General features: G+C 31.4%; 1 protein-coding gene across 4 annotated transcripts in view; it reads left to right on the forward strand.

The window, feature by feature from the left end:
- Window positions 1-16,211, forward strand: part of LOC123697794 (potassium voltage-gated channel protein Shaw) — an 86,778-nt gene extending 70,567 nt beyond the window's left edge. The window contains exons 5-11 of one of the 4 annotated variants that reach the window (XR_006752279.1): window positions 5,187-5,381; window positions 6,526-7,206; window positions 9,254-9,389; window positions 11,428-11,553; window positions 12,008-12,255; window positions 12,673-12,737; window positions 13,586-13,634. Coding sequence is in view for 2 of the 4 variants with exons in the window: in XM_045644345.1 (XP_045500301.1) it covers window positions 5,187-5,381; window positions 6,526-7,206; window positions 9,254-9,389; window positions 11,428-11,553; window positions 13,586-13,932 (1,485 nt within the window). In the remaining 2 variants the exon portion in view is untranslated. Of the gene's footprint in view, window positions 1-5,186; window positions 5,382-6,525; window positions 7,207-9,253; window positions 9,390-11,427; window positions 11,554-12,007; window positions 12,256-12,672; window positions 12,738-13,585 lie in introns of all 4 variants that reach the window. The other 3 variants (XR_006752280.1, XM_045644346.1, XM_045644345.1) reach the window with 3 other exon arrangements.
- The last annotated feature ends 419 nt before the right edge of the window (window positions 16,212-16,630 follow it).

Below are 16,630 nucleotides of genomic sequence, written 5' to 3' on the forward strand. Positions count from 1 at the left end.
CATTTGTTAAGTACCTTTTTATCTCATCTTTAGTAAGGAAATTTCTTAGAGAAATCGAAATCCTCTTTGATTAAATAATTACTTACTCTAATATTTGCAACTTTTCACATAGCCTGAAACATACAAAGCAAATTATTTGCCAAAAATCTTAGATTATTCGAAACAGAAATAGATCATACAATAATATCTAAAAAAATATTTCTGATATAATATTTCTCGAAGATTTAACATTATCCCGCGTGAAGGAAAATCCAAGAGAGATATAATTCTTCTATCAAGTTGTATAACACTCTAGACATAAATGTCACGGTATATAAGTGTACGACACTTGTGTCAGTAAATTTAACACGACCAGCTCCATTTATATTTATCAAGTGTTCAGTTCGGTTCCAATAATTCGCACTATATTTTTGTAAGGGACAAATCATTTGACAGTTCATCGGTTTTGATTATTTGAACGGAAATGCTTATATTACAGCCCCGGCTTTGCTTGGGTTAAATAAATCACTACATAGTATAAAACAAAGTCGCTTTCGCTGTCTATCCGTCTTAGTACTAAAATTCTTAAAACTACTAACCGGATTTTGACGCCATTTTTTGAAAGATATTATCTGCTAAAGAGTACCTATTAGTTAATAGGTAGTAGAAGAGTATTTAATAGTATTTATTAGTATTTAATTGAGTTTTGGATAAACGGAAACGGGCGGGCGGAAATTTAGTAGTTCGTAAGTCCTATACGAAGCGAAAATCTTTAAGTGTATGTACCATATTATTATTACTATGAACAAAATATATGTTCTGTATCCTAGATTCTATATTATTTCCGCTCGCTTATTTCAAGATGCATTCCGTTCCAAAAGGAATTCTGAAAATATAGTAAGTGCTCGATATTGAAGACGAAATATGTTGTATTCAAGTTATTAATTTACTAGCTGTGCTATTATTAAAATTTAGTGCCGGATACAGATTTCCGCGTTATAACCCGCGTTAAAGTCCCTTTTTTATACCTACTACTTAGTAAAAACAATACTTATTCAACTAACAATATTCTTATCTTAATATCTTAATATTATTTAATATCTAATATTCTATTCTAATATATATTATAAAGGCGAAAGTTTGTAAGTATGGATGTATGGATGTTTGTTACTCTTTCACGTAAAAACTTCTGAACCGATTACAATGAAATTTAGCACACATATAGAGGGTAACTTGGATTAACACATAGGATAGTTTTTATCCCGGAAATCCCACGGGAACGGGAACTATGCGGATTTTCCTTTGCAAACGCGGGCGAAGCCGCGGGCGGAAATCTAGTTTACAATATTACAATTTGATTACAATGAACACAGATACTATAAAATCCATACTATTATAAAGAGCATGTTTTTCTCATTTCGCTCTATCAACAAAATCGTCCACTTTACGACACGTGACGTTGACGATATTAAATTTTCTCGTACGACAAGTTATCGTCGATAACACAAGTTTATCGGATCCCTCACTTATGTTTAGCTGTAAACGGATGGTTATAACCTTTACTTCAAACCATGTTTGGAAGTGATCTTGATGATAAACTTTTACGTTATTGAAGGTAATTTTTTCTTGTTAAGTGTACTTTCATCAATATAATAAATGAGTTCGAATGCCTCAATCGTTATTACGTTATTATAAGTGGATTGTATTATTAAATATGACTTACATAAGAATTTCTTTCTTGAACTCTATCTACTTTTAGTTTACGTTTTACGTTTTTATCCTATAAATTATAAATAGAATTTTACAAAACACGAACCATATAAAACTCATTGTTGACAGCCCTACTTCAAACTGTCGAGTTTCATACAGCCAGCAATTAATCGACTTTAATACGCATCGATTACTTCGTGAAATATTAAAACAGTACTGAAATAAATAAAACATTTTAACTGAGTGCACTTTTAAATATTTATAAAGTTGGACGATGTTACATAAACAATAATTTTAAATCCTCGACACATTTCCGAGTAGTGCTATCCCTGCTTGTGTGTGTGTGTGTGCATCCACAGTATTACAATATAGGAAATATGGTAATACTGTGGTGCATCTGTATGTGTGGCATCGTAGAATTTTATAAACGAACGCACCGAATTGTTTTTTTGTTAGTTTAAAGTATTCGTAAGAGAAATAGTGCAATTGTATTCTTTAAATATAACTGCTATTCGACATGGAAAATCTGTTTTCTACTAATAAAATTGTCATAGGTCCAGCCGTTTTAAAGAAGAACTTTACATTACACTTTTATAATGTAAAATGGATAAAAAACAATTCGTCGGTTAACGACACATTCCCCATTAGCCTCCACAAGGATTAAAAGTTGCCAATCACAGTGGGATTCGAGTGGGATTTTAGGATAAAGATACTATACATACCGTTATGTTATCTCGCTCTGATTTTAATCTCCGATCCCATCGGGATTTTGGATTGAAAAATAAGAAGAAATTGTTAGATATTGTTCGAGCGTGTGTGTATATTTTGGGATAAAAATTACAATATTTATTATTCAATTTTTTTAAATTTTAGTATGTATTTTCATTGCTCATAACTTTTAATAATCGCTCCCCAGCTAAAAAATATTCACACCTTTTTCATAATATGACGCGATTTGAAAGAACTATTATTAAATCGGATTAATTTAAATATTTAACAGAAGAGTTATTAAAAAGGTACGTATAATATACCTTAATTCGTAATCTACATCGTTGATAATAAAAACGTTTTTAATCTATTGTGTTCCATTTTAAAAATATATAACAAGAGCGTAAATCGACCAAACCAATATCCACCTATTTACCATAATATTAAAAAGCATAATCGCTCAAATTGTTCACGTGAAAACGCGGTTGAAAAGCAGAGAAACGTTGGTAAAATTAAATTCTCTTTATGATGAATGTGAAATGAAGTATCTATATATTGCGAATCGGTTAAAGAAAACCATATAATGGAATACTTATGTACAAAATGTCAGAGTTCAAGGTTTTATATAGTTTTTGGATATTATGACACTATAAATAGATTTTGATTGACGGGTGGATTATATACCCCTAACTACTCGCTCCAATTCTCGGGTTAAACTGGGATAATATAACTAACTAACCGCGGTTATTGTGACTAATTGTTGAATTATAAACTAAAAATATACGCACTGACGGTCGGTCAAGCTCTGCAACCAGCCTTAATGACTATAATTTTAATCCAACACACATTATATTTATTAGTCTTTTAGATTTTATTACCTATGGCAACTGAAAAACAAGTGAAAACTTGGACCTTTTCTTTTTTAATATGATTTCGTATTTAATTTTCCCTTTTTAAAATTCCGTAAATTATCTTCCATTTTGTTTCGATACTTCGGAGAAAAAATATCATAAACTAAAAAATATTTTTTGAGGTTTTTTCACTATTATCGTGCCAAACTACTACTACACTATCTTAAAACCGCGTTAAATCTTTATAAGGTTTCATCTGCATACACCTCGCTGAATATAACAAAATATAATGAAGCTTTCTAGTTACTCTCTCAAACATTTTAGATTATTTATTAAAATCCATATTATTTTTCAATTTACGAACTTCTTTTTATGTCTTGTGTTTGGTCTAACACAAAAACAACGGATGGTACTCAATAAATAGCGTATTATTTATTAAATGATAAGTACTTACATTAAAAATCTTACTTACAAAATAATAAAGTAATAGTAAAGTAAGTAAATAAAAATAAGCAATGTTCCAATTAAAATTATAATTTTCTCTCTTCAGTAAAGATTTATAGTTGAAAATCAAATGGAATTGAATAAGAATTACGTTTAAATTAATTAAAATCACAAATTAATAATTAATCAAATTATTTACGTTGATGAGGACTTGAAAATTAACATTTTGATTTTAAAGATTTTGAATATTAACCTAATCACGAAATCAAAATAATTAAACAATTATTGTTATTCAATTGTATTATGCTTAAGTCTTAAGTGCTTACACCTATTTTAAAATTTTTGAGTTAATAATACAATAAGTGTATTTTTTTTAAACCTATATTTTTGATGGGATTGATCAGCTTTTTTAAATCGAGAAATCGAGACTCCTCTACATATATTTCGATATTCCTTCTATCGAGATTGCTTTGAGTATTTTTCGACATTCCTTCTTATTTCTGATTAGTCTACGCACACTGAAAATCACCCTGTATAAGGTTGCGCTCAGCAAATTAGCACAATACGTCAAAGTTAGTTGATTTAAGCGAGTATTAATGTCGAGTTACTTGAGTTTCACGGCAGCATAGCAATTGATTCCACCAACTTATTCATATGTACTCGCGTCTTAATCCTGTTGAATCGAATTAAAAACTTCAATTCAGAAGTTATGAATTAATTTATCGACAATTAACAATTTCCCTTGCTCTAAATATTATGAGTCGAAAATTTATCAATTAATTTTAAATCAGGATTAAGTAAAGCTCTTTATATTTATGATTATTTAAAACGGTAACATCAAAACGACTTAATAATTCTAATGGAGATAGAGAAAATGGATTTAACATTTTCGTTTAAATCAATCTTAATATAAATAAATCTCGTGTCACAATGTTTGTCCTCAATGGACTCCTAAACCACTTAACCGATTATAATAAAATTCGCACACCATGTGCAGTTCGATCCAACTTGAGAGATAGGATAGTTTAAATCTCAAATCGTTTTAGAGAAAGCGGGCGAAGCCGCGGGCGGTAAGCTAGTTTGTTAATATAAATTAATTTGAAAAAGGACGTCTGAAATAGAGTACGTATATACGTAGGTACTCTATTTCTTTGTACCTATATCTAATCATGGACTATTTATATAATTATTGCAAAATGCACTTACATTAACCTATCTGAAGCGTTTACTTACAACTATTTGGAACAACATTTTAATAAGCTATGGTTATTCCTCTTTCTTCTGAAATCGAAAAAAAAACTTTTAAAATAAAACTTCGCATGAAATGGAAAAATATTTATTTTCCACATTACTTGTGGAAACACAGTTATTGTAAATATTAAAAAAGTTACTACAGACAAACTTATTCTAATAATTGTAACGCATGCCAATATTATGACGATCTACACATTGAGCATTAAAGAAAATGGCATTTATCTAATATATCTTCGACAGCATCGAGACACCCAAGAGACCCTAGCCGTCCTGGACCGGCTGGACCTGGACACAGAGAAGCCGTCTGATGAGGAGGTGGCTCGCAAGTTCGGCTTCGAAGAGGACTACTATAACGGCACGGTGTCCTGGTGGCAGCAGCTGAAGCCCCAGATGTGGTCGTTGTTTGATGAGCCTTATAGTTCTAATGCTGCTAAGGTAACTTTCTATTAAATAGTAAATATAGAAGAAAAATTTTATTAGTAGATTCTTATTTCGTATGAATGATAGGGGTGATTGTAAATGTAAAAAATTAACCATAGTAATTTTCAGTGTACATACATTTTTATAATTGTAGACATTTATAATATTAAATTGACTTTAAGAAGTTGTTAAAATTATTAGGCTTTATTAAAAAATGATTCCTAGTTCCATTTCAAATCTGGAAAGTTTCTGCTAGATTACTTTCCTATTAACTACTTAGATGTCCTCTATAAGAGAAAATCATATTAAAACGTTTTCTAAGTAGAAAAAATACTTTACAATTTCTAAAAGATTTAAATGAAAAAGCTATTCGCACTAATTATGCGAATTAGCAGTCACTTTTAGGTAATCTAAATGGCATTACTTTGATACTAGGCAATTAAAATGTCTCCGTTTGAACCGTATACGCCCACTCAAACGGGATTTTTGCCCTTACAAAACCACTTTCGTAAAATAATATTAAAAAATAACAGACCACAATCCTTTGACATTATAAAAAAAATCCTCTTTATAATTCAAATTAATGTAAATTAAATTATTTTACACCCGTAGGAGGGTTTACTCTTGTTTTACGAGCAGGGTACTTAAACCTTTTTTAAGCCAATTAAAATCAACCGTTGACCTACAAGCGAAGGCCTGGCGAATTAAATATTAGTTTAGTTTTAACGTGCCAAATGTTTTATCTTCATCCATTTCTATCTCAGTTTCATATCCTTATATAGTGTGATTCTTTTATGAAGCAAGAAAATAAAGGTCGCAGGTCCCAAAATAAATCGATCGAAATATGTAAATAAGATTCCTAATATGCTCGGGAAGATCAAGCCAAAGAAAGAGGTTATATTGTGTTTATCTCGTAGAAATAGATCTACGGCTTTATAAATAAAAATTATTTGAACAATACAAAATTTCGATCGCGTTTATGAATCATAACTCTCCGTTTGTCGAAATAATAAACGTTCCGGAAAATGGGTAAGAAAATTAATTAAACTCAAGAAACAATTATTCGAATTGCAAAGAAACATTTTATACCTGATGTTATAATGGTCATTAAAGATAACCGTCGATTCCTTCGTATATTTTACAATTGTTTCTGTTTCAGATAATCGGAGTGATATCAGTTTTCTTCATATGCGTCTCCATCATATCGTTCTGTCTCAAAACGCACCCGGACATGAGAGTTCCCGTGATACGGAACTACACAGTGACGACCGCGAACCAGACGCAAAGCTGGGCGTTGGACAAAGTGCAGACCAACGCCCACGTCGCCTTCTTCTACATAGAATGCGTTTGCAACGCGTGGTTCACGCTCGAGATCCTCGTGCGCTTCATCTCGTCCCCCAACAAATGCGAATTCATCAAATCCTCCGTCAACATCATAGACTACATTGCCACCATGAGTTTCTACATCGACCTAATCCTCCAGAAGTACGCGTCCCACGTCGAGAACGCGGACATCCTCGAGTTCTTCTCGATCATTCGGATCATGAGACTGTTCAAATTGACCAGGCACTCGTCTGGCTTGAAGATCCTCATACAGACTTTCAGGGCGTCAGCCAAAGAGCTGACCCTATTAGTGTTTTTCCTAGTGCTCGGTATAGTTATATTCGCGAGTTTGGTGTATTACGCGGAGAGGATTCAGACGAATCCTCACAATGACTTTAACAGCATACCGCTCGGTTTGTGGTGGGCGCTGGTTACCATGACGACGGTGGGGTACGGAGACATGGCTCCGAAGACCTACGTCGGAATGTTCGTGGGCGCTTTATGCGCTTTGGCTGGTGTAAGTATGACATAAATTACCATAATATAATAATAAAATAATTTTATTCACCTTTCATGATAACATTTTCTAGGCTTCACATTTTATTGGAAAAATTACAAGAAATAGCTACAAATTTTACATACATATTCTAGTCATAGCAGAAAGTTAGCTATATTGAAAACAGTAAAAAAAGAACAATTTTCCATAATATGTTTTTCTTCATTTCCATATCTCACTAAGTTTATAAAAGTACATTTTACACATGGTCGCAGACAATAAAAGTATTGTACAACAACTTAACTCGTTCCACTTTTCTCTTGAGAATTTTCGTCGGAAGTTAGTGTGTAAACTAACTGACGGGCTGAAACTTTTCCAGATAAATATCTATGCCTGACATTTAGCACTGTGTGAGCTTGCCAAGGAGCTTGCACGTGTATGCATCGGTGACTTTTTAGTATTGCTTTACCTGTGAGATTTATATATGAAGTACCTACAAGATAACATGTTCCATTTTCTGTGGAAATACTTTCTGTATAGAAAAGTACTTGACTGTAAAGTATTTTGATCAGAAATTTAGATTAAAAATTAACAATATCTTTCGGTTATAATTTTTTAAAGTTTATCTTCATAATCATTATATTTACATGCAAAATTGGCTGAATGGATTTTGGTAAAATTGAGAAATGAAATACACAGATTGTAAGTTATTTAATTTTATTTTAATAATATTAAAAAAAAGTTATATTTTATCCCGATTTAATCCAGCCAGATTTTGACCAAAGGAAACTTGTATTGAAATATTTGTAATAGGTGATTTATAGAAACAAAAAACCAAGTTGTTGCTCTGTAACAAGAGATTTATTTTTATTTTCACAAAACACAATTATTTTACAATTAATTACTAAATACAAGTTATACTTAATTACTAACCTGTAACAAGAGAAACAACATTAAAAGCTATTGTTTCAAATAATGTTTGCTCAGAAATATTTTTTTTATAAATTATAACCATGTTGCTTATTCACTTTACAAAACCAGAGAGTCTAATGTCTAAGGAATGAACCATAACGATTAAATAATTTAAAATTAAATGTCTACGACAATGCGCGGGTTATTCAAAATGCAATGAAGTACCTAGGAAAGAGCTTCATTTCATTTTACATAGTTATACCTAAAGTTAATAATATACTGTAATTACAAGACGTGTTTTAGAATATTCCGTGTAAGTGTTATCAAGAATGTCTATATCAACTTGTTAGCCTATTAATATCAAATGTCAATCAATCCTGAAGACTGGCACAGTATAGCAATGTTGCCTTAATTATATTAGCAGAATTAAATTATCACTGATATATTATTACAGTAGGTAATTGTTATTGAAACTATTGCTATTCAGATTAGTCATGATTACTAAATGAGGTTTAATAAATAATAATACCTATTCTAATATTCATTGAATCTAAGTGGTAAGAAATGTAAATATCAAGTAGTTAATTAAAACAAGAATAACGTTTAACTAGTTACTATTATGTATTCTGTGGTTTAACCAAAAATGTAATTATGATTAATGAAATGAAATTACTACATATTGAAATTTTCACGTGCTTTACTGATTAACTTTGAAGTATTAAACAGTTAGACCATTTCATTTCCACACATGTGTTCAAAAATGACTGTATAGCGTTCAATTGTTAGATATTTCTTTACACTAGTATTGCACATGTTGAAATATGTACATAAGATTGAAAAGATCATTCATTCCATTATCATCTCAAATACTCAAAAACGTCTTCACGTCACTTTCATACAGCAACTAAGGCTGGTTGCAGAGCTTGACCGACCGTCAGTGCGTACCGTCGGTCCTGACGATACGCATCAACAATTGTATGACTATGACACTAATGCGCATGACAATACGCGTGCGTATGGTCGGTCTAGCTATGAACGGTTTTATGAATTTCCAAACATATGACAAGCGCGACTGACCGTACGCACTGATGGTCGGTCAAGCTCTGCAACCGGCCTGAATCAGTTAATAATGAATTTCTAAACTGTACTTCCTTAGGTGCTAACAATAGCTCTGCCAGTGCCAGTAATAGTATCGAATTTTGCGATGTACTACTCACACACGCAAGCGAGAGCTAAGCTGCCGAAGAAGCGGCGGAGGGTCATCAATGTGGAACCCACCAGGCCGCCATTACGTAAGTTCTTAAATTTATTTAAGTATAATGATTTTAGAATGGATTTTGTATCGAATACATAACGCATCAAACAAACCCTCCAAATAAACAGCTATGAGAAAGACGAATGATAAGATCTTAAAAGAATAATTATAGAGTAATTAACTGCTTGTTTCAAGAAACTGCTTACCGAATTTTAAAATTTTATATGCATAAATATGATATCTACATTAATTGTAGATACTTATTTGCAAGAAAATTTTAATTTCTCGTATTTTTCCTGTGTCAATACAACAGTACAACGGCCAGCTTCACTCATTAATATGTAGGTTTATACATATATCCTAATTAAACAATCCATAAAAAACTCAGCGTACTCGACAGAAATATTTTTTAATTCACACAAAAAACATCAAACACATTTTCGTATTACAACGCAAACATCAGATTTAAGATTAACAGGAATTTAAAAGCGTCTATTATAAATGTTTCTACGTAAACGGGTCGTGATAAATAATTCAAAAACCACAAACCCGATCCCTTCCCTACTATCGGAAACAAGGCGCGTAGCAAATAAATCACTTTCTTGGAACACTGAGGACTGTTAAAATTCTCGAGTGATTATTTTTGCGTCACCGCTTTTATTTATTCACATCTTCCCAAGTTTGCGTTATGAATCCCGGAATTTAGACGCTTGCGGATTTGTGTCTGAGATAATCATATTTATGGTATATCTATCTCGGTCTCTCTTGGCTTGTAAATTTAATCTTCTAAAAACAGAGGTAACATAATGGTAAATTATACAAAGTTATCGATTGAATAAAATATAAACTATTTAAAATAAAATATTGTAGCTAAAATAATTATGTATTTGTTAATATCAATGCGTATAAATACCGATAAAATACACGTTTCAACCAGTTCATATTATATAAAAACAATCTGTCATAATTTTAACACTACATACACTTTGCCAAATTTGAGAAATTTGAAATTTCATATAGATTTATATGAGGTAATCTTGAAGTAAATAAGGTATTCTTATATCTACAACATCTCTCCAAGCTGTTATTTCAATTACAAAATCTAAAAAATAACCAATATATGAAGTCATATATTGTACGGAATCCTATAAGCGATTCCGATTCGCACTTAACCGTTTTTATCATCTGAATAACGTATCGGCAAAGTTGAAACGTCCAACTTACAAAGTTCGACTTAAAATGCTCCAACAGTTATTTTTCTTTAAAAACTTGCTAAAAGGAATTTTACGCGTCAATTCTTCTTGTATTGAAATTGTTATAATATTGTTACACGGTAATGTTTTCAAGAAGAATTCAATTTATTTAAAATGTTTCTCTCGTGTATATATATATATATATTAATATACTAGCTTCCGCCCACGACTCCGTCCGCGCGGAAAAATTAAGAAAAATTAGATTTATTTTTTTTTCTACTTATTTTTCCGGGATAAAAAGTATCCTATTTTATGCCAAGGATAATAAGGTATAATTATACCAAGTTTCATCGAAATCCAACCGTTAGTTTTCACGTGATGCCTGAACATACAGACAGACAGACAGACAGACAAAAAAAATTTTAATCACATATTTGGGCTTGGTATCGATCCAGTAGCACCCCCTGCTATTTATTTTTTCAATATTTTCAATGTACAGAATTGACCCTTCTACAGATTTATTATATGTATAGATTATATTAATGTAGTCTAAAGTATATTTAAAACTTAAAATCTTCTATACTTATATCTATTAAAATATTAATAACAATACGTGGTATATTATAAATCATATACAATTTCTTTTTTTCATCAAATACTTCATTCATAAACTGTGTTGAACTTTGACCAACACACAAATATAATATTACATTAATCTGTCATAACTCCACGAGGCTATTGTTCACATTATTTGCAGGGTTTGAATTCCATGTACAATGTATACGAGGTAATATTATACAACTATGCTTGTAATATAATATGTGTGTCAAATACAATAATGCTAACGTGAAACGAAACCGTTAACAATTAAATTATTAACAGGAGCGCCTGGAGCGCCCGGAGGCCCCGCGGGCCCCATGGCCCCCGGGATGGGGCCCCAAGCTGTGAACAGAAGAATGAATGCTATAAAAACTAATCACCCTAAGGACATAATGGGACCTAACATGGGTATGTATTAGCTTTGCTTTCCATATTATGTAAAAATGTTACTAATAAGCTTATATTATTATACAATCATGTATCTAATGATGTTAGCAACAAAAGACAATCATTGTAAAACAAAACCAATTGGCAATTTGTAAATAGTTGAAAACATTTCACAATTTCACCAAAATTAACAAGAACACAATTAACAAGTTGAAACTTCGCAAGCTCTAACGAGCATATTCTGTGAATACACAAAATTCTACAAGGATTGACAAACTTTTATAGCTTGTGAAGTCGAAATGATTGAAAATAATTAACGAAGGGAACATTTTTATTAAAAGTTGATTGCACGTTTTGCCGAATCAATTTAACACGAAACTGAAGGATAACTTTTACTGACAATGTTCCCAATCAAATGTGATATATAACCTTATGTAGCCACAACTAACAGCTTACGCAATATAACCCTCCACAGATGGTGATCGTAGCGAACTCGAAGCTATGATCCAAACGACACCAAACAACTGCAAACGAAAAAATTTAAACATGCTTTAAAAGGCAACACTGACTCTGGGAACGGGCTTCTTATTACGCCTGCACACAAGGAGCTTTCAGGAATGCTAAAAGAATCATAAATAATTCACTTACATTATCACTTGCACAGAAATTCGAGGCGGCACTAGAAGCCAAATAGGTCCCATAGCCCTGTGAAGAGAGACGAAGGTTCGGTACATTTGATTACGTGGGCCTTCATAGCGTAGATGCTTAGCTGCTTGATCGATGTTGTAGTACGATACATTCACACATTATCATTGTGAAGGATTAACTGAGACATAACACGAACGCTAAGTAATGTTGCCAATTTAATCTGATATACTCTGCTCTCGAGTACATTGCCATAAATTACTAATATTTTAGTGAGAATTACGAAGTGTGACGCGCTTGTTAAGGTTACCTCTTTGATGAGGGAATATACGCTTGGTTAATGTTTGGTAATTTGATATTATTATAATTTAAGAGAAACGCGTTTATTTAGATACTTCTTTTAAATATTTTTTTGGATTTGTGTTATGTATCAAAGTCCTTCCAACATTGTCTGTAAACGTATGTATTTTATTTGAAAATAAAGTTTATTTTCAGGCAATCATCAAACACCTTTAAGTAACACTACAGCACAAGCCCCACTGCCTACATTAAATACAGCGGTATTATAATCAAGTTTAAAAATTATTACATGTTGCCTTCTTCTAACACAATAACATTTAAACTATACTAATCTTGTGTATGTACACTAACCACGACTCCAAAGATTTTTTGTTCTTCCAGATTTTGAAATGTACATTGTCAAATCTTCAAAAGAGGTTATATTTCTACCTCAATTGCTGGAAGATATAGAAACAAATTGAATCACGTATATTTCGTTATGCTCTTTCTGCGGAACTCAAAGGACTACGCTTACGACATAATATCAAAACAGCACTGTATCTTTCATGCAATATTTGTCATTGTAGAACACTACAAAACCACTCCGGATAACACCAAAAGATTTTATTTCAATTTTTACTATGCGCAGTCTTTATAACGAACTCGTAACACAATACTGAACCATTCAAAAGTCCTTTGTGAATACTATCTTCTTTGAAAGTTAATAAAAGAGAAATTACAAACGACGTTAAAGATCTCGCATTTTCTTGTTTTACTATGGATAGCCGAAATTAATTCTAAGAATTGTATTGAGTCGAGAATGGTGAAAATATTCGGATTTTATTTTACCTTTATAATGGTATTTACAAAGGACTAATACTTTTCCGCAACTAACATTGTCTATTGTCTTGCTTTTTGTGTGAAAATTTCGCCTTTCATAGCCGTTGTTCTACTTTGTTCGATATTAAATTGTTATTGTGTGAATCCTTTGTGTCCAGTTCATTCTGTTTAGTTGTGAACCTTATTGACTTAATTATGAGCATGCTTCAATGTCTAACTTTTCGTTCAGTACAGTCACGTTCGTTCCTTTAAGTCTTTACAGATTTATTAATCATAAGATGTTTCACAGTCGCAAGCCTAATGCCAGGTGTGGACTTAGCTGTAGCCACGCGTTTGTCCCCAAGCCCCCGCGACATGAGCCCCGCTCTAGCGATCGCGATCCCAATGATGAAATCCGTCAATCTAGTACCAGCACAATGCTTCGATAACATGGCTTATCACAGCGAAAAATCTGAAGATAAATCTAAAGACGATCCGACCATCGAGGAAGCTGATAAAAATGAATATAGTGATAAGAACGACGACAAATCAGATGTAAGGACACCGTTATTACGAGATCATAAAATCGAATCGCTCGATGAAACGAAACTAAGGGACACTAAAGTGGAGAAGCGAAAATCGTCTGCCTCGACGTAACAACGTCACAATTCTAAATTAATTAATCTTATATTAAGCATCATTAATTGCATAATCATGACCAATAATAGATTTATAATTTTATCTAACAAGTGATTACATTTAATTGTACAAATTGAAATAAATTTGAAACACCAATATCATTAAGGTGATAAAGGATACTGAATAAGAATTATCTTTAAAGAGCTATTAACATTCTAGACGAGTCATTCGAGTCGTTAAATTTATCTTTTGTATATTTCGTGAATTATTTCATTTATTATTTCTCTTCTATTTATTTAAGAGTCAATAAAATTGAAAATGTACAAAATTGAGTACTCTATTGTATGCAAATGGCATACTAGACTGTTATTAGTGAGAAATATATTAGATCAGGTGACGTAAAGGGAAGAATGCATAGTTAACCCGGTGTAATCAAAATTATATAAAAATGTAATGGAATACTATTAACCAGTTTCACTATGCCACTAATGTTTTACTAGTAGGTAATCTATGTAGCCAAGCAAATAGATTAGATGCCTTATGGAACCTCTGTGTGACAGACGTCTAACATATTATCTGAAAAAATGGAAAGAATGTGTACAAGATAAGTTTAATTTTACAGAAAAAGCTTTTATAAGTCCCAACAAAAATCGAATATAGTTTTGTTAGCAAATTCGAATTCATTATGGTTTTAATTCTATTGTGTTTAAGAATACTTAACATCATGATGAAATATGTCTATATGTATATAATCTGTGTCGTTTGTCCACAGACTTAACAAAAAGACGTTTGTACCACAAAGATTTCAATCCGTCAAGTATTTATTATTAGTTCTTATCAATTAACTGTATTTCAGATATGTTAATTTATTTCTTTGATTGTAAATTTTAATTTAAACTACTTAAGCATGACTGATGACATAGACAACCAAGTTCGACTCCTGGCGTTGCATTATTAGAACATTCCAATTGGAATTTCTCATAAACAGCCCAGAGGTTGGAATTGTGTGGAAATTATGGCAAATGGCACACCCTGTCACGAGGGGCTTAAATATAACTAAATTGGTCTACTAAATACATACCTCGTATGCGTGGTCTTTATATTGATTTTTTCTAAGTTTAGAAATATATCACTTCAGTGTTATGAAAATATGTCTTTGTGTTATTATTTTTAGTGGTATTTCTTTAACTCCTTGACGGATATCTATAGCTAGCTTCAAATAAATGTCTAATATACCTATTCATATTTCAGTAGATTTCCTTACTTGCTTTTAGAGTTCCGTAGTCGAATGTTATGACCATTAGATAATATCTTACTGTACTTACAGTCCATGAAGAATATATTTAATAAGTAGTTAAAACATATTTTTGAATTCTACAATAAGTTTTTACATTTATACTCGTTATTTAAACTAGTTTTCGAAATATCCTAAACACTGTTCAATAATATAGATGATTACGATGATTGCTTAAAATTGTTCAACTCTACGTGTTCTTCAAATTAAGGCGATGTTTTTGTTTAATCTGTAATCTTGAAGCGTAAATTAATTTATTTTCATTTAAATAAGGTAATAATAACATTGTAAATATAAATAAATATTAGAATAATTTTATATAATCGTGTTACCTATTAGACACACATATCATCTGCACGTTATTTTCTCAGTGTTATTTTTATACTTGTACAATATAATAGGTATTTAATATAAGCGGTAGATAGTTTGAAAAAAAAAATTATTCTTATCATTAACGATTTATTAAACCTGTCCATGTAGATATCGATTGAACATGAAATTGTAAATTTAAGCCTTTGCAGACAGTTAGCGGTGCGATGCGTAGCGAATCACTGCGTATTCTATCTTTATTAACCCTATATTACTATTCATTAGTAAAAATACTTGTACAAAATTTCTATTTTCATTTGATCTACTATAATATAAACTAAATTGACACACTATATTCCTAAACCTGTATAAATCAGTACCCCTATAAACGTATCAGCTACGCCCGTAGCCATCCATTCTAGCTATTAGCAATCTGACGTAGGCATTGTCTACGGGCTACGAGCTACGAGCTACGAAATTGCTTTCGTAACTGTCTGAAAGGGCCTTTTCGCTTAAACTACGCAAGTTAATCTAATTATTTAACGATACACCTTCAGCTTTGGAAATTGGTTAAGAAATAGTGGTTTATAATCTTTTAATATGATGTCTGTCAAATAATGTTGCGGATTTGATATTTAATGTTTATTTTATTGATGTAATGGGATGAAATATATTAAAAAATATTAAAAGATTTTAAGGTGTTTTATTTAAATCTTCATAATTATATATTATGATGCCTCATTATGATAATTTAAAGTAAAGATTCATATTACATCGACATAATTGACGTCGCAGTTGTTATTTGAAACTAAATTTTTACTGTATTCAAAAATAACACTCTACTTTATAGTACAAAGACACAAAATATGCTAAAAATAAATTTTGATGTCAAGATTATTACCGGTAACTATCATATAAATACCTGTTTTACTATCTCGTCAAATCCGCAAAATTACTCGTCGAAAATTGTATTTCCTAAAATATAAGTTGAATTTAGTTTATTTACTACGTACAAATTTTGAATATAAATGTTATGAATACGCATTAAATGCAATAAATTATTGTAATCGTAGATAGCACTTGATTATTTATAAAAATGTAAATAATTCTAGT

This window comes from Colias croceus, chromosome 15 (assembly GCF_905220415.1).
Source record: "Colias croceus chromosome 15, ilColCroc2.1".
Classification (NCBI taxonomy): domain Eukaryota; kingdom Metazoa; phylum Arthropoda; class Insecta; order Lepidoptera; family Pieridae; genus Colias; species Colias croceus.